This window comes from Colletotrichum gloeosporioides (assembly GCF_011800055.1).
Source record: "Colletotrichum gloeosporioides strain Lc1 chromosome Unknown consensus_117, whole genome shotgun sequence".
Classification (NCBI taxonomy): Eukaryota; Fungi; Ascomycota; class Sordariomycetes; order Glomerellales; family Glomerellaceae; genus Colletotrichum; species Colletotrichum gloeosporioides.
Window position 1 is genome coordinate 849,727 of NW_025544762.1, and position 25,324 is coordinate 875,050.

At 53.8% G+C, this 25,324-nt stretch overlaps 10 protein-coding genes across 10 annotated transcripts; 7 read left to right on the forward strand and 3 right to left on the reverse strand.

The window, feature by feature from the left end:
- Positions 1–111: 111 nt before the first annotated feature.
- GCG54_00009197 (Serine/threonine-protein kinase sid2) lies at positions 112–2,178 on the reverse strand (the record flags this gene model as incomplete). Its single annotated transcript, XM_045409146.1, has 3 exons — positions 112–475; positions 527–1,565; positions 1,614–2,178. 3 exons carry the CDS (start codon positions 2,176–2,178, stop codon positions 112–114), a joined length of 1,968 nt encoding a protein of 655 aa, XP_045256391.1.
- Positions 2,179–2,743: 565 nt separating this feature from the next.
- GCG54_00009198 (uncharacterized protein) lies at positions 2,744–3,609 on the forward strand (the record flags this gene model as incomplete). Its single annotated transcript, XM_045409147.1, has 2 exons — positions 2,744–2,816; positions 2,882–3,609. 2 exons carry the CDS (start codon positions 2,744–2,746, stop codon positions 3,607–3,609), a joined length of 801 nt encoding a protein of 266 aa, XP_045256392.1.
- A 1,852-nt stretch (positions 3,610–5,461) lies between these two features.
- On the forward strand, positions 5,462–6,741 carry GCG54_00009199 (uncharacterized protein; the record flags this gene model as incomplete). The annotated part of the gene is made up of 2 exons (XM_045409148.1): positions 5,462–6,304; positions 6,355–6,741. The coding sequence occupies 2 exons, from the start codon at positions 5,462–5,464 to the stop codon at positions 6,739–6,741; spliced, it is 1,230 nt and encodes a 409-aa protein (XP_045256393.1).
- Positions 6,742–7,148: 407 nt separating this feature from the next.
- GCG54_00009200 (uncharacterized protein) lies at positions 7,149–7,622 on the forward strand (the record flags this gene model as incomplete). The annotated part of the gene is made up of 1 exon (XM_045409149.1): positions 7,149–7,622. The coding sequence occupies one exon, from the start codon at positions 7,149–7,151 to the stop codon at positions 7,620–7,622; it is 474 nt and encodes a 157-aa protein (XP_045256394.1).
- A 375-nt stretch (positions 7,623–7,997) lies between these two features.
- Positions 7,998–10,535, reverse strand: GCG54_00009201 (putative pyrophosphatase/phosphodiesterase; the record flags this gene model as incomplete). Its single annotated transcript, XM_045409150.1, has 3 exons — positions 7,998–8,431; positions 8,481–10,444; positions 10,504–10,535. 3 exons carry the CDS (start codon positions 10,533–10,535, stop codon positions 7,998–8,000), a joined length of 2,430 nt encoding a protein of 809 aa, XP_045256395.1.
- A 1,166-nt stretch (positions 10,536–11,701) lies between these two features.
- Positions 11,702–14,320, forward strand: GCG54_00009202 (uncharacterized protein; the record flags this gene model as incomplete). Its single annotated transcript, XM_045409151.1, has 5 exons — positions 11,702–11,886; positions 12,055–12,328; positions 12,378–12,573; positions 12,623–12,829; positions 12,879–14,320. The coding sequence occupies 5 exons, from the start codon at positions 11,702–11,704 to the stop codon at positions 14,318–14,320; spliced, it is 2,304 nt and encodes a 767-aa protein (XP_045256396.1).
- An 808-nt stretch (positions 14,321–15,128) lies between these two features.
- Positions 15,129–16,196, forward strand: GCG54_00009203 (uncharacterized protein; the record flags this gene model as incomplete). The annotated part of the gene is made up of 1 exon (XM_045409152.1): positions 15,129–16,196. One exon carries the CDS (start codon positions 15,129–15,131, stop codon positions 16,194–16,196), a length of 1,068 nt encoding a protein of 355 aa, XP_045256397.1.
- Positions 16,197–16,894: 698 nt separating this feature from the next.
- GCG54_00009204 (uncharacterized protein) lies at positions 16,895–17,553 on the forward strand (the record flags this gene model as incomplete). The annotated part of the gene is made up of 5 exons (XM_045409153.1): positions 16,895–16,958; positions 17,144–17,155; positions 17,213–17,294; positions 17,345–17,396; positions 17,470–17,553. The coding sequence occupies 5 exons, from the start codon at positions 16,895–16,897 to the stop codon at positions 17,551–17,553; spliced, it is 294 nt and encodes a 97-aa protein (XP_045256398.1).
- Positions 17,554–20,409: 2,856 nt separating this feature from the next.
- GCG54_00009205 (translation elongation factor EF-1 alpha) lies at positions 20,410–22,072 on the forward strand (the record flags this gene model as incomplete). Its single annotated transcript, XM_045409154.1, has 5 exons — positions 20,410–20,560; positions 20,615–20,638; positions 20,694–20,792; positions 20,902–21,974; positions 22,037–22,072. The coding sequence occupies 5 exons, from the start codon at positions 20,410–20,412 to the stop codon at positions 22,070–22,072; spliced, it is 1,383 nt and encodes a 460-aa protein (XP_045256399.1).
- A 626-nt stretch (positions 22,073–22,698) lies between these two features.
- On the reverse strand, positions 22,699–25,280 carry GCG54_00009206 (uncharacterized protein; the record flags this gene model as incomplete). The annotated part of the gene is made up of 3 exons (XM_045409155.1): positions 22,699–23,949; positions 23,996–24,264; positions 24,320–25,280. 3 exons carry the CDS (start codon positions 25,278–25,280, stop codon positions 22,699–22,701), a joined length of 2,481 nt encoding a protein of 826 aa, XP_045256400.1.
- Between the last annotated feature and the right edge of the window lie 44 nt (positions 25,281–25,324).

The window sequence follows — 25,324 nt, forward strand, 5'->3', positions numbered from 1 at the left end:
TTGATATCGCGCCCGCGTCTGCGCATACCACTGAGCTTGCGCTTGATACTTCGCTCGACACTGCGCCTCATATCGCGCGTGGTACCGTGCCATTCGCCACATTGGTTGGCTCTACAGCATTGTGCCGAAGGCATCGTCGTTGTTGTTGTTGAACGGAAGGGGCTTGCGCGGACTTCCCTCCTCCGTGGTCTTGCGGTGTCGGAAGGTGAAGCCGACAAAGAGGCTCTTGCCCATTTCGTCATCACGGTCCGCCATGCTCTCCAACGCCTGCTGCTTGTCATGCACCTCCTTGTACTTGGCCATATCGGCCTCGTTGGTGAAGTCATCGAAGTAACCAGCATCAGTCTCGGAATCCAGCTCGGGTACGAAAGGCGCCTTAGTCGTTCGCAGCTGCTCCCAGTCAACCTCGGCGAAGTATTGGTGCGTAAAGATTTCCTTGATGTTGGAGAATCGCTTGGACCGAGAGTTGATGCAACTAAGCTGGGGTTAGAAACCTTTGGAAACAGTGGCGTTGTGGGTCACTTACGTCGTGATAAAATTCCATGTGCGATTGCTGAGGAAATAATTGGGATCCTCCCAAACGGGTCGCTTGAGCACCTCCCTCCAATGCTTCAGGTTTCTCCAAGTCTCATCAGGAGTAGACCCGGCGAAAGGAGGGAAGCCGGTCAACGCCTCGAAAAGCATGCATCCCAAACTCCAGTAGTCCACCGTGTAATCGTACTCGTCACCTCGGAGCACTTCAGGCGCCATGTAGTCAGGCGAGCCCACAATGGACTTGGCGTAGTTGGTGTCCTTTGCGCGCATCGTCTGGTATCCCTCTCGACGCTCGGCGACACTTCGCTGATCCATTGGCTTGCCAAATGGCACTGAGGTTTCGGAAGCCTTCTCAAGGCGGATCCGCATGGACTCGATCTTCGCAGGCGCAAGGAAGCCGGCAGCCAGGCCGAAGTCGGTGAGCTTGACGTGACCTGTGGAGTCGACGAGGAAGTTCTCAGGCTTCAGATCTCTGTGGATGTAGCCGAGCTGATGGAGGGCATCAACAGAGCAGAACATCTCTGCGATGTAGAAGCGGGCATGGCGATTGCTCAAGACTCCAGTGTTGTTGAGCAGAGTGCGGAAATCGCCACCAGGCACGTACTCCATGGCAAGATAGATGCTCCTATCATCTTGGAAAGAGTAAAGTAGTCGAACAAGCCATTCACTCTTGGCGGTGGTGAGAATGTCGCGCTCCGTCAAGACATGACGAACCTCATCCAACTTAAACAGCAACTTCTTGCTCATCACTTTCAAAGCGCACACTTCACGAGTATCCTTCTTCTGAGCCAAAAACACCTGGCCGTAGCCTCCCTGGCCAACCTGGGTAAGAATCTGGAAATCACCCTGGCGAAGTCTGACACGCCTCTTTCGCAGATTGGCGCGCTCTCGGCCCGCGTACTTGGACCACATCTGCTTGTATGCTGCCTCATCGGTTTCGGGCGGGGGAGGAATTTCGGAGTTGAATGCCACCAATCGGTTCTGTCTGGAGCCAACGTAGGTCAACAGGTCGAAGTAATAGTCGAGGAAATCTATGATAGATTAGCAAGCATCACTAGAACCTGTGGGAGCGGACATACAGAGCTGGGTGACATTGACCAATCTGCGAACGTTTGGGCGTTGCAGGATCTCGAGCTCCTCAGGAGTAAGCGGTTTTTGGGTGTTGAACTTGTTTCTGGGCGTCAATGGCTTCTCCTTGGTTTGGTACAGCTCGTGACGAGAGATGGCAGCGTGACTTTGCTGGTACGGTGAATCGGTGCCTCCCAGGCGCGTAATCGGAGGAGTGTTCTCCTGGCCGTTTGACTTCTTCAAAGGGCTGCCCGTGGATGCGACGCCCTTGTGCAGCACGCTATCTTCGACATTGGGGCTCGCCTCGCTCAAGTTGCCCTTTCCTGGTGACTGCGGGGTATTGATGACGCTCAGCGGGCGCTCAAGCCTGGGTCTTTCGAGGACGGGGGTATTCAGCTTGAGTGCGCTGTCGAATGCATCGGGAAGCTCGTTGGCGCCAGGAGGGACAGTCCGTTTGCTTGGGCTCCCTTGAGGCGTGCTGGCGGGGTTGATGAAGCTGTTTCTGGTGGGCGTCTCGGGCCTGGCAGAAGGATCCTTTGCTCCTCCAGGGAGGAAATTGGACATGAAGCCCGACATTGTGGCGGTGTTGACGATGCTCGTAAATGCGATTGGGGGAGGGCGGTTAAAGGGAGTAAATAAGAGTGATCAACCCGTAGGGAGGGGTCGGTTAAGAGAAGATGGGAGGGATGGTCGATACCGCTGCAAGGTACAGATAAAGTTCAGGACTCCGACTCGCGATAGAGGATGCTGGCAAGCGAGGAGTGTGTTGTTATCTTCTCCGCCGTGGGGTTGATGTTGGGTCGGAGTCCAGGGTGATGGATGGAGTCGGCCCAAGATCTGCCCAAGAGAGAGTGACCACTGCACAGTCGATCGCTGGGTGGACACCTGAATGTTTTAGGGGGGCAGCGGGAACAAAGCAATAGTGTTATTGGGCGTTGCGGGGTTCTAAGTCAACAATGTTGCAGGGGCAACTATCGGGCCCCTGTTGATTGGACGCCTCATTAAGCGCGATAAGATAGACGATAAGGTTCCGTAGCTCCTTATCGGTCTTGGCGTAGACGGAACCTGGAAGCTTTCGACGTCAACGCCAACCCGTCTACTGCACATCATCAACCTTGTTTCACACGAAAGAACCACAACCATGCCCAAGGAACGCAACTACAACCCGGTGCAAGCCCAGCGCAAAGCTGACAAGGCCAAGGCGATCAAGAAGGGTGCGTTGGGGTCAATATCGCGCGCGTGTAATCATCTCCAGACGGTCACTGACTTTTGCATCCAGGAAAGGCTTCAATACAATCACAACGAAATGAAAAGCTTGCGCGCCGCAATCCCGAACGAATCCAAAAGCAGATTGATGACTTGAAAGCAATTACAACAGGAGGCGGCAAACTCTCACGACATGAAGAGCAGGTTTTGGAGGGACTCGAGAAGGAGCTACGCGCCGTGAAGAAGGCGCGTGAGGCACTCGGCGACAAGGCTCCGTCATTCGGCCGAGGCTACCACCGCGATGGCGATTCCTCAGGAGGCGTGCTAGGAAAGCGCAGACGTAATGACGATGAGTTGACGAGCGATGAGGACGTACCCGATGAAGTGAAGCGCATCCCGATGCCTCGCGACACGCCACCACCGATACCGAAGGAAGTGCTGGACAAGTGGTACGCAAAGAGACGCGCTCGCAGACAAGCCGAGCAGGCCGAGAGAAACGAGAACGAAAAAACAGACGAGAACGAAAAGAAGACGTCAACCCCAGCACCGGAAGCCAAGACCGTGTACGAGGCCAAACCTATGGTGCGCAACTTGCAAAAGGAGGCAGTGGCCGCATTTGTACCAACTGCGGTTCGGATGAAACTGGACAAGGGCAAGGGACAAGGTGGCTTGATGGAACCCGAGGAGGCAGACAGACTGGAGCGAGAGGGCTACTTGAAAACGACTACCGCTACAGAGGAGACAGAGCCGTCTGGGCCCAGGAAGGTCATGATGGAGGAGGTTGAAGACGATGATGCCTGAAGAGGGTGACTGACATATCATACGCCAAGAGGGAAGTGATTGATTCGGCACTGTCAACAGTAAATTCGGCCGCTTCACCGTTCACCCGGCCTTTCCCCATGCGATGTATGCCGAGGAAGTTTATAGCCCACTCAGTAAAAGGATCAACAGTACCCCTTCCAATACATACTGCCTTGGGTCTCACGGCGGTCAGGAAAACTCCACTTGGTTCTACATTCATGGGAGATGAGTTACATCACGAAGGCACCATGTGCTCAGACTTCTTGGACAAGCAGGCCCTGCACAAGGCAGCATGCCAGAAGGTGGCGTGCATCGAGACATTTATTCTCGCCCCGTATTTGTTCGGCCTGCCCACGTCATTCTCATATCCGGCCACGGTATTCGTCGAAGTGCTTCTAATGGGTCTTAAGTGGATTTAAGGGCGCCCATGGATAGGCGAAGTAAGAGGCTACCAGGAGGTGAGAGAAACTCTCCGGAAAGAAGTCATCCTTCCTTGTGCATACAGGCTTGAAATCACCAGTTGAGCGGTGCAAATACCCTATCAATTGCAAGATTTCTTCCGCTTGCGGTTTTTGCATTACTATGAAACAGGTTCCCCGGAAAGTGATACCCCTTTAGAGACAAGCAGACTACTGTAAATGGAAGTTGTCCGTATCTTTTGACAGCGGTATCATCCATGGTAATGGAAACTCGTTCCGACAGTCTACAGGGATGTCATCCCGAAAGGATGTAATACGACCGCTCTTCCTGTAGGGTCAAAAGCAAATACCGAAGCATTAGCTAAACCACCCTTCTGTCCTGACATAGCCGTCAAGTCTAAACCAACGTCTGGTATTTTAATTGTCTACAAAGGCCTGGTTGTACGCGCTCAACCCCATCTTTTGCAAGATTCTGAAGCCCTGTACTCATGTTGTGAAATGATATGGACTCCGCAACCAAGTAAAGAATCTGACTCTGATGTTGCGGTGGTATCAAATTGACCAAATACGTTGTCTCAAGGAGGCTCTGCTTTTCAAAATAGTAGTACGGTTTAGTATCCTTGTTTGAATAAACCACTCCCTATTGATTCTTCAAGTGACCTGAATAAGTGCTGCTTTTGGCCCCGATTCTGTACTTTTATGGCTTTCGTAATGGCCTACTCAGAGGCTGGACTCTGGCCGCATTTTTAGAGACACCACTTGAGGTCTCAAACGTCTGCACAATATGACCATGCGAAGGAAGGTGGCAATGTGTGTTGATATCATGGTCAGCGCTGCCATTGCTTTCTATTGTTATTTTTGGCCTTCGAGAGTGATATACAGCTCCTGCATAAGAATGCAGTTGCTGATTTGCTTTGACATCTAGGCTGCTGAAAAAGCGCTTCATAACTTGAAAGAAAGCTCTTTCATTATTTACCGATCAATCTCATGTCTTGGTCATGGCTCTTGTTGTGGACGCATGGAGTTTCACATCACTCTGTGGTATCCATCGAAGCGATGCTTTGCAAAGTGAGACGATCACAAAGTATTTGGCAGGTGATTCTCATTCTTCTGATTACACAATATCTTCGCGAATACAAAATCGGCCAGAAAACACCGCCTTCTTCTTTTCCGTTACTGCCTTGAGCAGGTCTATCTTCACCTTTCGTCGAGATCGAAAGCGTGAAAAACTGCCTTCGTCTCTTCATCCCAAGAGAAGACCACCATCGGTTTTTCCCCCATATAATTTTCGCTCGTCCTTCGTCTCCCATAATATTCCACCACCATTCAGCGAGACTCCCACTGTCACGAGGGTCTACTACCACCACCAGACTCCTCCCATCTTGGGAGAGCTCTTCCTACAGCCCAAAACCTTTCACAACCACTTCGACAAAATGCATCCCGACATCCCCGTCGAATGGGACGATAACATGGGCACCCTCATGTACGATATTCTCATCAAATATAGCTTCGGCCAGTCCAACCTCTGGGTCAAAACTACGACCTCAAGCAGCCAAACAGAGACGTTAGACATGTTCATCTTCACCGGGCAACCGCGGAAGGTCTACCGAAACCTTGAGCGCGGATTCAAGTACTGCTTCCTCGGAGCACGTATGTTTCCTTCCGGTTGGCAAGACGAGTTTCGGTGCATCCTTCCCCTCGGCGACTTCTACGATGTCGATTACGTTGTCCCAACTTTTGAGATAACCCGAAACCCTAGCGACTCGCACCCGACGCCGTACGCCAACGTCCCTGAGATCGGACCCTGGGACAACTGGAAGCAAGCCCGTCGCCTGGCGCTCAGGATCGATCACATCAAGGATGGCAAAGTTATCGGACAATACCAACACTCTCACGACCACACCTTCCCGTACACAAAGTACGGTCTGGGTTCCGAGCATACCAACTTCCTCGCTGGAGCGTGGTCTCGCGTAATGGCTTGGATCGCGGCCTTGACGAACGTTAAGTGGGCCAATCGAAGTTGGTTCCGGCACTGGGCCATTCAACCCTACGATGTCATCGTCGAAGAAATCACGCCGTGCTTCGCGTCTCAGCAGATGATCATCTCCCAGTCCGGTCCCAGAGACATCCAAGAGCCACCCAAGCGTATCCATGTGGAGAACAGCATGAGAATGATGTACGAGCTGTACGCCAGAGAACATCCGGAGATGTCAATCGGCGCTTGGTCTCGGAAACTGCTACCTAGCGGTAGGGAGACATGCGATGCCTGCCACATCGTAAGTGAATTAGACATGCCCTCCAGGACCAACTTGACTAATGTGCCCAGGCCATGTCGAACCCCGCCGCTATGCATTGCCCACTAACCTGCTTGGATTGCTCTCCGCAGCAGATCAACCTTCCCAACAGCCGCAAGACAGTATGGGCTTGCGACTTCTGCGTTTCTGTCGGACGCGTGTGCACCTTCACCCCAGAACGGTACCTTGACCAGCATTTCGATGACTTCAAATCCCTCGGATATGCCAGAGTGCTTGGAGGACATCGACAGTTGTCCGACAGCGAGAAGAGAACTGCTAGACTACTTCTCAACGGAGCTTGCATACCGGAGTATCGAAAGGAAGTCAACCCTGTGACTCCGGAACATGTGTACGACAAGGAGGACATTGATTACGATGGCGATACGGAAGAAGATGGGATGTACCGAGGATGGAGATGAGGAAACCATGTCAAAAAGGCAGGATCGTGTGTATAGACTTGTGGAGGTTTGGTAAGAAGCGTGGCCTTTGTCGGATACTGGGTCAATTGCTAGGATAGATATCAGAAAGATCACCGAAACCCCCTTAGTTGATGTCGATGTGCCCCAGAGTTACTTTCCGCCTGTCCACGCCTTCCATTTTACATTTAGATAAGTAGGTCAGGCGCCGCGCGGAGCAGACGAATATGGTGGCAGCACCTTTGGTTGGCTACCTTCCCTATGTTGTGAATGTTTGGAAAGGAAGTCTGGCCTGCCTTCGCGTCTCTGAAGACCTGGTCCAAGAACTTGCCTGTCACATCAACAAGAAATACGACATCCCACATTCACTTGAATCATAATCAGTTAGTACCATCCTCAGTTTGACAAAAATGGACCACCGTAGTGTCCAGGATCCTCGAATCGAACAGCCCTTTGCCGTCAGCCTCAAGCGTCAAGTCGATTTCTCAAACGGCTTCTCCCTTCCCAAGTTCACAAGAGCTTGTGTCTATTTCAGCCGATTGGCGGGCCGCAACCCCAACGACCTGATACCCATCCATCCAGTCATGCAGCGCCGGTTCAGTCTCGATTTAAACGACGTCATTGCGCAGCCCGTGGTCTATGTCCCGGCTGATGCTCTCGAGATTGGTGTCCGCTTCCGACGCAGCTTCCACCCCGGCATAAGGGATTATAATCGGATGCGTTCCAAGGACGATGGTCTCAGACTCTACATGTTCAAGTTGAACCATAGTACAGATACTCAATATGGACCGGCAGAGGTTTTTGCAGACTTTTATCCTGACGGGCCTCCTGTAACATTTTTCGTTCGGAAGGACGCTGGTGCACACATGCTGCCGGGGTTTTAGTGCCATTCCGATTATGTCGACTACGGCATCAGGGTCCAGAATGTGTGGTGGTGGTAGCTCTTAATTTGCGGAGGCCGACGCTTCGTTGGATAACGCATTTGTCAAAACCTGATCTGACCGTGAACAGAGGGGGCAGTATCACGAGCATACTGCCATTGGCACGTAGACAACACCATACGATCCGAGCTTGGCTAGCGAGTGTGTACAGACAAGCGGGAGCCGATTTCCAAAGAAGACAGACTATAATGGTATAAAATAATGGCCAGCGAAATAGAAAATGCAATTGGAGTATCAGCCAGTGTAAATAGAGGAGCCGCCCAGTCCACCAACGCCAGATCATGAGTCTCGACCGTCTATAATATTACAAGCAGCACATCATTCTGAGTTCTCCGAACCCTCATCACCCTTGTTTCCTGTAATCTTATCCCAGACTTTATCAAACTTGTCTGTAAGCCAGTCCCAGAATCCCTTCATGGCTTCTTTACCCTTTTCGATGGCGTCCTCGTCTGCGCCGTTGCTCTCCTCCGCGGCGTCCGTCGGTGACGGCTGAGGAGGGTCAATTTGGATGGTCTTGACCGACTCGGCTGCTGGCGTTGATGACTGAACCGCCTGTGATACGCTCATCGGTGTGGCAATAGAGGCGGGCGTCTGGGAGGTGGTGTATGCGGGGACGGGGTCTTGTGGCTCCGCAGGAGTGTCCTCGGACTTGTGGGTGCCCAACGGTGACAGCGGGAGGCGCAAGGTTCCATTGTTGGGCTTCGGGACAAGACCAACAGAGTCGCAAAGTATGTTGTAGACATTGATGTTTTCTGTCTCTGTCAGTTCACGTTCTAAAGACTGGAAAAGGGGTTAGCTTACGGAAGTTGTCGATCTGGCTGTTGGGCGGATGAGGGAATGCAGGGCCGCGAGCGATGAAGATGGCGCGCATCAGCGGGTGTTCGTGGTCGTATCCGTGCAGTCCGCGAGGGTTGTAGACCGAGCCGTCCTTCAAAGCCTTGGCGACGTCCATCTCCTCCTTGGTGACGATTGCCCAGCCGGTCTTGGGGACGATCCATAGCGGCGCAATGCGCTTGTTGTTGGAGAAGTGATAGCGCTCGGGCATGTTGACGTCGCGGAGGTAGACGTCAAAGTTGGGGTTGGTCTTGGCCTTCTCGGCCAGGCCGTCGTACAGTCCCTGGAGGTCGTCGGGGTTCTTCGGCCTGAGACCGTACAGAGGCCAGCCATCGGTGTGCGCGATCTTGGAGGTATCGACGAGATCCTCGAGCTGCATGAGGCGGGTGGTGTCGGTAGTGGCCATGCCATGATCGGAGACGACAATGACATTGACAATGCCGGTAAGATTGCGCTGCTCGAGCCCCTGGAATAGCTGGTCCATCATGGTATCGGCATCCTGAATGGTGGAGCGGATCTCCGTGCTGTTGGGGCCGTATCTGTGGCCATCCGCATCGACATTGGGGACGTAGGCCGCAATGAGCTGCGGTCGCATGTCCTCCACCGAGGCCTTCTCGTCCTCCATACCGGGCTTGTCGAGGAACTCCAAGATCCTACTGACCTTGTTCTCGAGGGGCTCATTGCCGTTGAACTTGTCCAGGAAGGTAGGCTCAATGCCTAGGATATGCGCTTCACTGCCAGGCCACATGTGAACGGCAGAGCGGATACCCTGGTTCTCGGCAGTGACCCAGAACGGTTCGCCGTCCCACCACTTGGCATCGAGGCTGCGCGCCGGATCGGTATAGTAGAACTCGGCGAGCATTTCGGGATCCCAGAAGGTGTTGCCGACAACTCCGTGGCTTTCGGGGTAGAGGCCGGTCGCAAGGGTGTAGTGGTTCGGGAATGTGACGGAGGGGAACGACGGGTTCATGTATTTTGGCGAGACGCCCTCCTTGACGAAGGCGTTCAATCTCGGAGTGAGCCCGCGCTGCAGGAAGTCGGCGCGGAAGCCGTCCAGACTGATGATAATCGTCGTCGGCGCAAAGAGCGCGGTTCCATTGCTGACGAAGTCGTCCTTCCGCGCTGAGTTCCTGTTCATCGACAGCTTCCACGCCACCAGCACTAGTATCGCGAAGCCGACCGAGATCATACCGTAGATGAACAGCGACCTGCGCCAGCTCCTCCTCTTCTCGGTCTTCGTCTTCTCGTTCATCTTCAATCGTTGCCGGTCGATCTCATCGCTGTCATCTCGCTCACTGCTCTCGCCGGTAGAGCTCCCTTCCTTCATCGCCCCCTCTTCCATCTCGTACATCAGTTCGCCGTCCTCGCCGTACGATGCCTTTTCCATCAACCTCTGCTTTTTCTGCTCCCGCCTCGTCCGCCTCTGCTGCCTCTTGTCCTTCTCGGTCAACAAGTCCTCCGAGGACCCATTGCTGGACCCCGGCCGGGCGCCATCGGCGTCGGCACGTCCGAACATCCTCAGTGGGTTCGGAACAGCGAGCCCCGACCCTCGGCGATGCAGGTCCTGCTTCCTCTTGCGCGTATCGGTGACGAGCTTGTCGACCTCGTCCTCCTCCATGAACACGATGCTGTCGGCGGCGCGCAGCTCGCGGCTGTTGCGGGCGCGCTGCTGCAGCTGGTCATCGTCGCTGTCGCTCTCCTGATCGCTCCGGTTGCTGTGCAGGGATGAGGCGTCGTCGTCGTAGTTCCCAGGGGCGAGGAGGCTCGCTGTGTCGCGGTCCCCGCGGGACCTTGCGTTGAGGCCTCGCATCGGTGTCGGGTGGCGGGACGCAGTCGCGGTGGCTGCGGATGCCGATTGGGGAGGGAGGCTTTCGTTCGGCTTTCCTAGATCATGGACGAGATCGTCATGAGACGTGTGCAGAACCGGAGACCTTTTTTTTCGAGTTGGATTGTGTTTCTCTTACAACAGCAGGTGCCCCTGTAAATGGACCTGGATGGCTCGCGGTGATTAGGATGCTCCATTCCGCCGCGTTGGCGCAGGGTCCTCGAGTGTCATTGGTTCCAATAAAGTTGCCCCGCTTTCCGGGCTGGCCTATTTGGGAAAGTTGCTAAACGGGGTTCCACATCGGCCCCGTTACGTTCGCTCGGTCTCCGGTCCTTGTCATTCGCGTAGCTCCCGTTCCCTGTTGGCAGCTCGGGCGTCGGTGTGTTCATCCCGAGTGCGACGACAACATGGCACCGACGACGTTCAGATTGAGATGTGTGCTATTTGATGCCGTGAGTAGCGCTTGTGCTCCCGCCATCACGGACTCGACTCGGTCGGGACATCCTGACCGCAGAGAAGAACGGCGCTAGGCCTCACATGCATCAATAAATGCCTTGCTGCCTCCAATGATCCAATGACAAACAAGTGGTCTGTCCGCGAGCTGAGGCACCCCTGCTCGGTAACGGCGGCATCCATGGTGATAGTGGCGTTCCGCATTGCATTCCTCCCATCGAACTGTCTGTCTGAGAATGATACAGCACGAAAATATCATGGGAGTCAATAATGGTAGGCTCTTGGGATGATGTCGAGGATAAACGGCCGAGGGGTGCCTATCTCCTATTTTATCAAAATTCAGCCGCCTCTCGAGTGGCTTTGTACCATTTTGCTCCCGAGATCTAGACCGAGTTGGTGACCGAAACTCGCAGGACGACCAGGATCAACCCCAAACAAGAAAGAGCTTGTTTGCTTTTCGTGCCACGAGCTGAGGCTTCCATTTGTATCACGGGACCTTACTGTGTCGCTGATTGGCAGATTCGAAGAGAATAAGCAATATTTGCTACACTCACCCTTCTCTCCTGTCTCACGCACCCCTCCTTACGGCCCCCCTGCCCTGCGAAAGAATCATGGGAAGGTCGGGTCTGAGTCTGGCCTGTCAGGGTCTTTGGGGCCCGCTCCCTCTCGTTGGGATTGCGGTTCTTTAGCTAGTGCCCCTCGAGGCTCATGGACAAGGTGCCATCACCGCCGAATTTCCCGCCGTAGCCTGTTTGGAGATCTGTAACTTGGAGTCCTTCAAGATGCGATTTTCTTGATCAAGATACGATTTAGAGTCTTTCGCTGATCGTTAAAGACTGCTCTACCTCGTAGTTTCTGCTCCCGAGACACCAAGCTTTTGTGCCAAGGCTCGCCGGCATGCAGCGGCGCCATGCACAAGAGGCCCTCTTTGAACACGGCTGTCGTGTTTCGTACCCCGTCTTGGGATCGCGTCGATGGGAGCCCCACGACGGTTGCTAGCCCAACGTTTATCTGGAATCCTCATGATGAAGTGATTCGGCGCTTTTCCGACCCAGCCAAGGACGGTGATGTCCGAGCTAGTGGAACGAAGTACGAGTGAGTGACCCTGAGCGCCGTCCTATTTCCATAGACGCTCCAAAATGTGCGGGCATGCATATAGCAAAGCCATCAAGAGGCCTTTCCAGCATTAGTGTCAGAAGACCAGCCTCAGCAGACGAAGCGCAAGGTTCAACACATAAAACGAGCTACTGACGCTTGTTCTAGAAAGGCCGAGGCATCATACACGGCAGCTGTCCTATCACTCCAGAAGTTCGTCAAGGACGAAGGCGGTTTCGCAGGCACGAGCCAAGATGGGAAAAAAGAGCTGTATAAGGTCGCCAGGCAGGTTCAACAAGCAAAGGAGGGTACCCTGGACAAGAAGAAAATGTCCAGATTCGTCAAATCGCTGGATCACTACCAAGGAGTCTTTGACATCCTTTCCCAAGCCGACTTCTCGGGCTTGCCCTTGATATGGGGCGGCATAAAGCTCGTCTTGCTTGTAAGGGGACTGTATCATGTATTCAGAGATAATTGCTAACATGCCGCAGATGTCCAAAACCAGTTCCGACACTCTTTCCAAGGTATTCGAGGTCATTATCGACATTGGCCGAAGCTTAGAACGGATCAGGGGGTATGCGATGCTCTACGCGACCCCACGAATAACAGAGTTTACTGTCGAGCTCTACGAAGCCGTCGCAGAGTTTCTGGAGAAGGTCATCACCGATTTCAAAAAAAGCTCTTTCAGTGAGTAGAAAGAACAATGCATTCGAGACAATGGCTAACGTATGAATAGGAAGGGCGATGGTCGACCTTCTGCAGCCTTTCGAGGTGCGATACGGCGATCTTTTGACGAAGATGAGAAAGGTGCAACAAGAGATCAAAGACGACGCGGATCTTTGTATGCACGTTAGACACATGCAAGTGTGGTCAAGTCACTCGATGGCTCATTACCGAAGAGATCTTCCGATGCAAAGACATCAGATGTACCAAGGCTTCAAAGGTCTGCTAGCCAAGGTTTCTCATATAAGACATAGGCTAACAGCAGGAAGCCATGGCTGAGGACCCGAACGCTGCGATTTTCGAAGCAGTCAGGAAGAACCTTTTTCGGGGATTCGAACTTGAGGCCGGATACCACCAGGAGCTGGAGTCCACATACAAGACGACAACATCGAAAGCGTGGATAGAGTGGTTCAAGTTGGAGCAGAAATATGTTCCATCCGGCTACTCCCACGAGACCAAGATCATCCAGGCTGAGTGCGATGCCCCGGATCCCCAGCATGCCTTGATTTGGAAGAAGCAGCAGCGCACGTTCGCCTCCCATGTCCCCTCCGCATATCTCATATGGACCCGCGGCATGACCGCGCAGTCAGCTATAGCCTCCCTGGTTCACCAGATAGTCTTCCAGAAAACGGAGGTGATGGCCCAGGCGGGCCTGGACCTGGACCAGTTTAAAGAAGCCAACAACTCTCCACGTGCCCTCTGGAAGTTCTTCACACACTTAGTGACAACCCTCGGTGGGTGCATGGTGTATATCACCATTGGATCGGTCGGCAAACACGAAGCTGCCATCGTGAAGAAGTTTGTTGCGATAGCCAAGACGTGGGACGGGCCGGCTATCAGCGTCACGCTTATTCACCCGTTCAGCGACGACTTTGCGAAGACGGACGATGTCATCAATCTAGACGACAAGTATGATGTACATCCGTCTCTTACGACGACTGATGCCATGCATCATGTCCTGATTTTGGAGCTCAACGAGAACAAAAAGGTGTCTGAAACCATTCAAAGCCTGCTTTGGGAGACTGTTTGGAGAGAAGTCCGCTATGCCGTGATTGGCATTGCTTTTAACCAAGTGGTGGAGCATGTCCAGATCGCGGCCAAGAAAGTTGCAGACGTAGCGAGAGAAAACGGCGCCGTAAGCAACGAGCAAGATAGCTCTCAAGAACGGCAGGACAGTGGGGCGAAGGAAATGTTCACTAACACTGACACGGAACACTGGATTGCTGCTGTCTCAACGTGGACGGGAAACAAGTGGTCTATGGATGCTCTTCGGGAGCAAATTCAAAGACACATCGATATTGTCGACATACATCTGCCGACAGACATCAAGGCGGGCTTGAAGGAGAAGCTGGATTTGCTCCTGTTCGATGATGAGACGGAGCTTGAGCCACGGCCGCTGACAGAAAGTCAAAGGATGTCGATATGGGATGAACTGCAAAACGCTATTAGGCCTGGCACCCAGGTCATGTTTTGCAGCCATATCGAGGAATTACTGTCCGCTGTCCTGGAGGATTATCGGATGGAGGGTCCCGAAAGGGAGGGTGATGCCAGGACCCTGTTTGTGTATCTCGCCAAGACGTATTTTGCGAAGAGCGGTCGGTGGAAGGACACCTTCTCAGAGGATAAGGATCTAGTAGCGGACGGGATTACGAAGGCGATCGGAATTGGGTTCCAGCATCTAGTGGAGGCTTTTGCTTCAGGAGGAGCCTGAGATGAGGGGAAATATCGGATGTAGTCAAGCAATGAGGTTATAACAATGCTGCGAAGAAAGTTTCTCGAAGGGTATTCAGAAGACTTGACACAGGAGGAAAGAAACACCTGATGACCTAAAGATATTGAAAGCAAGAGTGTCGAGAACAAACCTCAGAAAGCAGTTGGCTGCGTGTGACTAGTAGTGAGTTTAGCCAATGTGAAGCTGGTTTCCTTTTGAGTATCACCCCGGTCAAACTATCAATTCTGCATGGCCCAGAGCACACTCAAAATGAGGCTGCAGCAAGCCACAGCTATGCAATCAACGGGGGAATGTGCGTTTTTTTTCTTCTCTCATCTCCTCTGGTTTGCTGCACCTCGTGGGACAGGTCCCCCGATTTCGCGCAGTCGTATTGGTGGTGGTGAAGTGTGGGATCGCAGCTCGACTGCAGGGTGTGGTTCTAGGATACCCCAGCTCCCGAGCTGCTGCCACAGTGGGGTACACGCCCCCTAACCCCGCCGTGGGAGGTCCCCTGGCTCTTACAAAGCCCGCTAGAGAGCCCGCGATCTGCCATCCTTGGAACTGCTGCCAGGTTGACTTCACCTCAGCTTTACTACATACACATTGTAGACATATTGAAAGCGGTTTGGTTTTTGCGACTCTGAGTTCGCATCTTCAGGAAATTCTCATCAGGTCTGAGAGTCGGTTGTCCTAGCTGAAACGCAGCCACCGAAGCGTACCTGCAACCTCACCTTTACCCCACGGCCATAAACCTCTCACCAAACCGCCTCACGACCGACCCTCATCTACAGCCTCAAGCATTCTCAACATGGCCGACCTCGTCACGACCCAGGCCAGCTCCGAGAAGAACGTACAGTTCGGCTCCGCGACCCCGGCACAGCGTGACGCCGCATGGCGCCTCAATGGCGTCTCATGGGCCCCGCCCATGTCCCTCGAGGCGTACATCACCCGTGAGACCGCGCTCTCCAAGACGAAGCTCTCGGAAAACTGCACCTATTACGTCCTCTTCGACCCCGCCGACCCGCAGCACATCATCTCCTCCTGCGAAGCAACCGCCAAGACTCTCTTCGTCCGCGACGCCTCCGGAGCCTTCCGCGAGGAGAAGGCCTACGCTATCGCTTCCGTGTACACGAACCCGTCTCACCGAGGCCACGGCATGGCTACGCTTCTCCTGAACAAGCTCAAGGAAGCTATGGATACCGACTCCAAGGCGAGCGTTCTCTACAGCGACATCGGAACGGTGTACTACGCGCAGCTGGGCTGGACGGTCTATCCCTCGCTCCAGGTGTCGTTGATCCCAGATGATGCGTCGGCGTTGCAGCCCACGCCGCCAGAGGGCGTGCGATATCTCGCCGCGGACGAGGTCCCCGCCTTCTGCGACAAGGACGTCGCCCTGCTCAGGAAGAAGTTTGAGAATCTGCCCGCGGACGGCAAGCCTCACATCGCGTTGGCGCCGTCGGCGGCGCAGATCACCTGGCACTTCACCAGGGACGGCTTCATGGCGAAGGAGCTCGCCAAACGGGAGGTGGTCAACCGCGGGGCCGTCACGGCGGATGGAAAGGCGTGGGTCTGCTGGGACCACGACTTCCGCGAGAAGAAGCTCAAAGTGCTCCGCGTGGCGGGAGACCCTCAGGCTGATGTGACCGCGCTGCTACATGCCGCGGTGCTGGAAGCCTCAAACTGGGGGCTGGCCAAGGTGCTGGTGTGGAATCCGGACGATGGTGTCGCGGCATCGGCGAAGAAGGTGAGTGATCGTACTGATGGCGCTGTGAGGGTTGTTTTTGATGAGAGGTTGGACGGGAGTATACCGAGTTTGCGGTGGAAGGGCGAGGGGGAGGCTGTATGGGAGGATAATGAGTACTATGCATGGTGCTAGACTGGGCATTTAGACAGCAATCATGAATAAAGGATGATGATAATTCGGTATGCCACAAAGTCAGGAAGCGGTTGTCTTGTCGCCGTGGAAAGAGGTGAAGTAACCCGAAATAGGCCAAGTAATATCAAAGGCATAAGACGCCCATCCGATAGATTCTCGGACATGATGAATTGCTAGGTCTCAATGAAGGCCGATGCCTTGGTTTTTTTTCTTTTTTTTCTTTTTTTATTTTTTTTAAAAAAAAAGCAAACCTGCTTTGTGACTCGTCCCTCCTGATGTTTGAATGCTGCATCAACATTTAGAACTTGTGATGGGCTTGCTGAATGGAGTTCAAGCCCATGAGGTTATTATGGCGACATAGCTTGGCTTCGGTAGGACGTGCGCAAACTCCCTAAGGAGAAAAAGTAGTAGAAACAGGGAGGAAAGTAAAGAAGGAAAACAAAGCAGGAAAATCAAGGCGGGCAATCAAGGAGGCCAAGGGGTGAATGTAAGAAGGAGGGCAAGCAGTGAATGCAAGTGAGGAGGGACGGTAGGCGTCGAAGGTTTGTAGGATATACAAGGCAGGCTCTAGGTGAGTTCCTAGATGGAGGGAACAAATCAAAGAGCAGACCACCAAGAAGCATTTAAACCCAAACCTATCGCAACTGAATTTGCTCTTCGATTCCCCTCTTCCAGCACCATCACCAATAACAATAACCATGGCCCCTGAGAAAGACCAGAACTCCGAACGGACTGCCTCCGACGAAGTCGACTGGGACAAAAGTAAGTCATGTGCATGGGAAATCTCCTCTCGCCGTTCGTGCTGGATGAGACTAGCTGCTGACGGGAATGCAGTCATGAAACCAACAGAGCCGTGACATGAACAGACCCCTGAGTGGCAGAGAGAGAAGAGTCAGTTCGTCCCTTGCCCAAAGATTGGGTGATCGGTTTGCTAACTAATGTCATAGTGGCTGAATGGAGTTCGTCATGTTCTACGCGCTAGTCGTTGAGACGTTGTCTGACGAAGAGTGTTGCAGCGGCTCAGTCCAAACAAGCTTGGATAGACCCCCGGACAAGAAGGGAGATGGCCCGGAAAAGGGCCAAGGATGCCGTCGTCGCGTAAGTAATGCTCGAAGAACTGTGGGAATCTCCAATCTAACATTGACCAGAGAGTCGAAGCCGCCCGAGCTTACCGCCGAGGAGAGGAGCAAGAAACTGACTGTAAATCAAGCTGGACCTCTTGCCATCACCCCTGAACCTGACCCATCGAAGAACAAAGCTGACTTGTAGGTAGGAGCTTCACGCCGAGATGCATGAACATGTCAAACGGCTTGTTGCAGAGAGAAACCCCGAGCAAGGTCCCAAAGAGTCGAAGTGAGGAGGGGCCGCCTACATCACGCTACGAGGGTATGTCACTGTACCGTTCGTGGAAACGCACAGACGCTGGGGGTGGGTCATATATGAAAGAATTCAAGGAACCAAGGCACCGTGCCTGTGGTTATATGCTTTACTCTGCTTTACTATCGTCGTTGTTACTATCGTCTTCGTCGTCTTCTTCGTCGTCGTCGTCGTCGATGTCGTCGGTAATGTGAGTATTGAAGGAGTATACAGGAAAACTAGACGGTCTCTTTCCAATTGAACAAACTCGTGAGCCACGCCTCCAGCAAACCTACAATCTCCCGTGAGAAATATTAGGCGAGGAGGAAAAATTACATCCATTGCCTGTCACAGCCGGAGCCCAGCTTCGAAGAGGTCGCCGTGGGTTACCTCCGGGCCTGGCCGGCCCAGTGGGCCGTGTCTTGGTTGGACTAGATCACGTGGTACGATCGGGACGGTCCCGGGTGGGGCCGTCTTCGACGTCACTCGTCGGACTTCCCATCTGGGCCATGTAAACACTGGTCAACAAAATCCATGATGTCTAAAACACTACGCTCAAGAGGAAGAAGAAGAATGAAGTTGCGCAAACTTTGGTATTCAAGATCACGTGGCTGCAACAGATGTCTCATATTCTTATCTTATCATAGAAAGGAATTACCCCTCACTTGTTGCTTTGTCCCACGACGGCTTGGACTCGAAGAAAGCGGTCAGCTTCAAGCAGACGCCAACAATCTAGGCGATCCCACAGCCCGCGTCGGGAATTCGCCTCCCATCGAATTGTTATTCGGTTTCAAGGGATTGGGACAGAGTAGAAAAAATAGTCCTGGAGGTCCGGCGCCATGGCAACGTGCATCATGCAATGCTACTGCCCCTCTAAAAGGGAAAAATTCATGTCCCCTGGTCGGGCGGCGCAGGCGCTTAATGTGCTGCACGTCACCCTGGCCTGGATCTCTGTTCTGCTTGCTTCTTGCCACCCCCCGGTCTGCCCTTCTCGCGAGTGAAGGAGCACCGATCAGATTTTTTTTTTTCTGTTGCTGTCCCTTTCGCTTCTGCGAGGAACCCCGCATTGCCAGCTGCCCGCCAAACCCAACACCGACCGCGCCCATCAGCCACATTTTCGGACTTATGCGTCCTCGGTGTGAGCCAGGGTGTGGTCGGCGTGCGGTCATAAGGGGGCGAGGCGCTAGGGGGTTCTGGTCTTGCAGGACGTCGTCACAAGCATTTGCGTATCTCGAGGCCGTGCAGTCTGTCACTAGGAAGACGATCTCGAGTTTTCCATGGTATTTAGGCCGAAGGATAACAGACACAGGGGCCCCAGGCAAGGACAGCCTCACGGAGCAGCCTTGGAGTTTTGGGAGGATGGACCATGATGTCTGTCGCACTCTGCCGCAGACCGCAGCGGTGCCAGCGCCAGAGAGCCAGCCGTAGCAGTGCCAGAGGTGCCAAAGCAGCGCCAAAATCCCTACGTGACTCATGCCGAAGAAGAGTTGGGCTCAGACCTGGGACGCACTGCCAACTGGGGGTTCCAGGTTGGGCTGCGCGGCAACCTTGCTGACTGACAGGGATTAGGAGGGGTGGAGGGGCAGAATTGGCTGCCATGGGAGCCTTATCGCCGCACAAGTACATCCAAGTCTCTCAAACGTAGCAGCCTGGCATATGGGACAAAGCACGAGAGGGAAAAAAAAAAGTTGTGTGTGTGTGCTGCGTGTCTGGAGCGCGCGCGGTCTGAGACGGCAAAGGGGGAGGGAGAAGGTCAAGGACCACAAACGGCTGGACGAGGTCGATCGGAAGGACTGTGAGGTGAGGTGGCCAAACTGCAGGACGACCCTAGTCGCCCCTCCTTCCCGTAAGACGACACGGGCAACTAGCTCCCGACCTGAAAATTCATCGTGATGGATTTGTTTTTGGCCAGAGAGGAGCCGGTCAATTGACATCACCTCTTGGATCTGCGGCGGAAAGTCTGGAGCTCCCTGGAGTGGGGGCTGAGAAGGGAAGGTGAGGCCGCTGAACAGCTGCGGCAGCACGCTACCGTAGCTGCCCGTTTGCAAGGTGTTGCCCCGCGAACAGCGGTCGAGAAATTGCCCCTCCAACTTTTTTTTTCTGGTGCCCCTCGTCTGTGATATCATGGGCTATGAAGGTCCTTGTCGCGCGACTCACAATTAAACATCAGGGTCGGGCAGGAGCGGCCGTACACACGTCGAAACCGAAAGAGAAGTACGAGACCTGCCAGATTCTCTATTTACAAGTTGCCAGGGGAAGGCGCGCTTCAATACCGCTCTTTCGTAGATGGTCTTCTCAAGGTGAGGTAGGAGGTTGCCTTGGTGGGGTCGGTCGAGTGGCGGGGTGGTACGTGAGAGGGACAACCCAGCTACGCCGCAGAGGTACCTCGTCGAGAACTCACACAAAAAGGTCGCAAACAGCCAATCAGAACTCACAATTTCATCTGAAAATAAATAAAAAAAATCGCTGGCGTGTGGTACAATTCTAGGGCATTCATCTGCGAGCGGCACTGGACCCACTCTGCCCCGCCGCAAGACTTTTCAACCCCTCCTAGAGCGCCCACCTTACCCTCGTCCACCTCAGACACAAACTTTTCCCCTCCTCTATCCACCACAACCATCCATCTCCATCCCACCCATCCTTTAAAAACTCTTCCACCCCTCACAACTTCTCATCGTCTTCTTTCTTTCTCTCTTCGTCTAGCATACCACACGGAAAGTGTACCTGCAAAGTGAGTTTCCCTCCACAGTATCTTGGATCGCGACATCATCGCGGGGTCAACAGCTACTGACATTTCCTTTCTCTAAACAGCTTTTTCACATACCACACATAACTTCTTCGATCCAATACCATCAAAATGGGTAAGGAGGACAAGACTCACATCAACGTCGTCGTCATCGGCCACGTCGACTCTGGCAAGTCGACCACCACTGGTCACTTGATCTACCAGTGCGGTGGTATCGACAAGCGTACCATCGAGAAGTTCGAGAAGGAGGCGGCTGAGCTTGGTTCGTAGAACACCAATCCTCGCTTGATTTGCGAGTTTACTAACAAACGAATAGGCAAGGGTTCATTCAAATACGCATGTCCGGACCCACTTTTATTCCCCCCTCATGCTGTCAACATACTGATTTTTCCCAGGGGTTCTTGACAAGCTCAAGGCCGAGCGTGAGCGTGGTATCACCATCGACATTGCTCTCTGGAAGTTCGAGACTCCCAGATACTATGTCACCGTCATTGGTAAGTCTGCTCTGCGCTGAAAATGCTCTCTCCGAAGACCACTCTTCTGGACAGGCGCAATTTTCCGCGCGCAAATTTTTGTCAAGGCACGCACTGACACATCACTCAGACGCTCCCGGTCACCGTGACTTCATCAAGAACATGATCACTGGTACTTCCCAGGCCGACTGCGCTATCCTCATTATCGCTGCCGGTACTGGTGAGTTCGAGGCTGGTATCTCCAAGGATGGCCAGACCCGTGAGCACGCTCTGCTCGCCTACACCCTCGGTGTCAAGCAGCTCATCGTCGCCATCAACAAGATGGACACCACCAAGTGGTCTGAGGACCGTTACCAGGAGATCATCAAGGAGACCTCCAACTTCATCAAGAAGGTCGGCTACAACCCCAAGACCGTTGCCTTCGTCCCCATCTCCGGCTTCCACGGCGACAACATGCTTGCCCCCACCACCAACGCTTCTTGGTACAAGGGCTGGGAGAAGGAGGGCAAGGGTGGCAAGGTCACCGGCAAGACCCTCCTCGAGGCCATTGACTCCATCGAGCCCCCCAAGCGTCCCACCGACAAGCCCCTCCGTCTTCCCCTCCAGGATGTCTACAAGATCGGTGGTATTGGCACTGTGCCCGTCGGCCGTATCGAGACCGGTATCCTCAAGCCCGGCATGGTCGTCACCTTCGCTCCTGCCAACGTCACCACTGAAGTCAAGTCCGTCGAGATGCACCACGAGCAGCTTACTGAGGGTGTCCCCGGTGACAACGTTGGTTTCAACGTGAAGAACGTCTCCGTCAAGGACATTCGCCGTGGCAATGTCGCCGGTGACTCCAAGAACGACCCCCCTGCCGGCGCTGCTTCCTTCAACGCCCAGGTCATCGTTCTCAACCACCCCGGTCAGGTCGGTGCTGGCTACGCCCCCGTCCTTGACTGCCACACTGCCCACATTGCCTGCAAGTTCTCCGAGATCCTCGAGAAGATTGACAGACGTACCGGCAAGTCCGTTGAGAACAACCCCAAGTTCATCAAGTCCGGTGACGCCGCCATCGTCAAGATGGTTCCCTCCAAGCCCATGTGCGTCGAGCCCTTCACCGACTACCCCCCTCTGGGCCGTTTCGCCGTCCGTGACATGCGTCAGACCGTCGCTGTCGGTGTCATCAAGTCCGTCGACAAGTCTGCTGGTGGTTCCGGCAAGGTATGTTCACAATCCCTCATCCCTCTTCGTTGCATGTTATGATCTAACACTCTCACCAACAGGTCACCAAGTCTGCTGCCAAGGCTGCCAAGAAATAAGTTACTTGACTCACCAGGGTTGGGTTCTGAGTTCTTCCGTGGCACACCAGCTATGGACACTCACTTCTACGGCTTTACGAATTCCCTTTGCGTGGCATGAGGACACATGATATGGCTCGGAGCACGAATATCGGGAGGAAGGATGGATGATTACGTCAAAAAACTTCTCATGATACGTGCTTAGTTAGCACCAAAAATAGAGTCCTAGAAGTGATTCCCAAGTTAAACTGCCGTGCCCCCTCGCCTGTGATCTGGTGTTGTGATACTTCTATCGGTGTTATTTGACCGTGAGGATTTCCAACGCTATGAATATCTGGTCGTGGTGCTGTTGTCTTGACGTGCGGATCGGTTTGCCTCCTACTTTCCCGCCTAGGGAAAATCCCTCTTGAGACGCCTGCCCGGGCTGTGGCTCACGGCTGGTAAATTGAGCTGGGATTGGCGCCGTTTGAAGCACGTAGCAAGGCAGGCCTTTTCCGGGTTGGGGTTTCCTCTCAATCCCTCGAAAGACCAGGTACATATCGTTGCGAGAAAGAGGAATCATAAACTCTTGATGTTTTCTACAAGGCTTGTTTGTATGTTATACATAAAATACATATTACAGCTTGACTTTGACCATTCACTTCATCTTACATGCTGCTGTCCGAACCCTCTGGCTCTGCCACAGGCTCGGCGGCAGCTAACCTCCTTTGGCTCTCCGCCTCAGCATCGACCTCTCCCACCCACTTCACCACCTTGCCCTGAGCCAGGTCCTTGGCCAGGCTCAGGAACCTCGCAGCATGGAGGTCTTGCTCCTCTGGGGGCAGAAATGGATCAGCAGGCTGCGCCTCGAGAACCATCTCTGCGCGCCGACCGCCGTGGTGACCGGCCTGGACACTCGTGTACAGAAGCTTGTACCCTTGGTAGTCTGCCTCCAGCGTGCGGCGCATCTCCAGACCCGCGAACATGTAGTCCGTCGGTTCTGAGGGGTTCTTGATTTGCGGATTGAAGGGCGTGTCCGCGATGCGTATCATTGGGGGAGGGCCGAGCCGTCCCGCGAGGAGGTCGAGTTCGGCGGTGTTGATGTACTCGCGGAAGGGGGAGTCGTCGAGAGCAGAGGCGGAAATGACCCTCAGATCGGTCTGGGAGATGCGCAGATCGACGGGTTGATCCGGTAAGGAGACGTCGGTGTGGTGTTGATCCGCGACCACGACGAGGCGCTTCGGGCATGAGTCCCACGTGAGAGGCCCTTCTGGTAGGTCATCGGGTATCGTGAGTTGCAGCTCGAGAAGGTCGGGACGACCGGTTTCCAACTTAGCGGACTCATTGGACTTATTAGGTTTTAAGTCGTTGACGGACGGGAGGGAGCGGAAGGTGAGGACGAGTGAGGTGGTGACGGGTTTGGATGAGTTGAGACTCTGGGACAGGGCAACAAGGCTGGCGGGAGGAGGAGAGGTGGGAGAAAAGATGTGTGGACTGGGATCGGTGGCAGCGGCCACGTTGAAGGCGTCGGCATTCTTGTGCAGAATGTGACCGAAGCTGGCGGCGGTTGCGGTGTATGCTTTGCTAGTCCCAGGAAATTCTGACTGTCCCGGCGGTGCCTCGACGGGCTTGCGTAGGACGTCGCGCTCTTCCAGTGAGATGCGGGATTCAGGATCGGAGTCACGGCTGACTGGTTTCGCCCAGCGAGACCATTGAATCAACTTGTCCACCCATGAAAACCTCTCGCGCCCAAGCACCATAGGAATGAGTCGGCATTCAGTGTCTTTCGGACCCTTGAGGTATACAGTTTCTTGTTTGGGCCAGAGTGCGGTGAGCAGGAGACGTTGAACGACGTCGGCACGGCGTTCTTGGCCTCTTTGCTCGGGCCCGTCGCGGAACCATGCCACCTCGATCTGATTCTTCTGGTCAGTACAGTCGCCTTTACAGTTGGCAATGATTACCCACAATCTTTTCTTTGGGCTTGTGATTGATCAAGGTGCTCGTGAGCTGGCCTAAATGCTCCAAAAGCGTGACGACCTCGTCATCATTGGGTACCCAAAAAACGTCGTTGATGGTTTGAACAACCATATCCCTGGCCGCCTGTTCCAATTCCTTCATAATGGTGTCTGTCTTAGCCTTTGTGGCGATGACCTTAATACTTGATTGCCCGATAAGAATCTTCTCTTCCGCATCAAGATACGTCCTTCTGATGGCGTCGAGGCGCTTCTTTTCTCCTGTAATGGGTCAGTCAATGATCTGCCAGGCACGTGTCAGATTACTGTTACTTACTTGAAAGCATACGCAGGAATCGCGTGGCAATTTTGGGATTGAATACACCTTTACCATCGAGGTACTCTCTGATCTGAAGGCCCCAAGCCTCCGTCAACAGAGTTAATCCAATTCTTTCCTTGGGTGACCCAGTAATCTTGAGCTTTCGCAACGGCGCCCAAGGCTCGCATTTGGTGCCTCTAAGAATGCTGTACATCGGCTGTTCCTTGGGTTCAGGGCTCTTCAGAGCAGTCTTGCTCGCAACCAGAAGATAAGCCTTCAGCTGAGAGACTGTGAAGCCCTTCAGCAAGTTCCGTAGCAGCTCATCAAACTCGTGCCTGTAGAGGATGGAGTCGCTGGGACGCAGCTCCTCAATGTTGGCCAGCGATTGCTCCTCTGTGAGCTCTTGCGCCTGTCTCTCCAAGTCTGCAGCAAGATTCACTTGCTTCTCTGCGGCCATATGCTCGACGGGCAGCTTGCGGACGGCCCTATTCGAATCGCGCATGATGACCGCTCTGGCAACCTTGCCCAGCGCGTTGCCAGGAAGCACAGCATGCTTGAGTTTCACCACACGGCCGCTCATTCTTCTGATGTCCCCTCTATCCTGCCATGTTTTCTTGAACAACAGAGGCCCATCTGATTTCGCCGCGGGGGGCTCGTTCTCGTCCTTGCTACTCGATGCTATGTCGTCTTCTACAGGTGCGGGGTCTTGACGTCGTCCAATATGCTCGTCGAGACCACTTTTGACCTTGGTTTGCTCTCGATTCCTTCCTAGTTTCTCTCCACCCTTCTCTTCTTCTTGCGTTTGCGAGTCCGCCTCGAGGCGATCCCATGCAGACTCGGGACTACTATAATGCCGTCGCTGGAGGAACTCGGATCGTAAAGGTGCCACTCGGTGGGAGCTGAGAGCCCTGGGGCGGTCGAGGAGTCGCAACTGGCATCGCAGGCATATACTTCGAGCAAGAACTGCTCGAGAAATCATTTGGAAGAAAGGCGCCCGCCAATGAAGGTTAGGGACAAGTGATT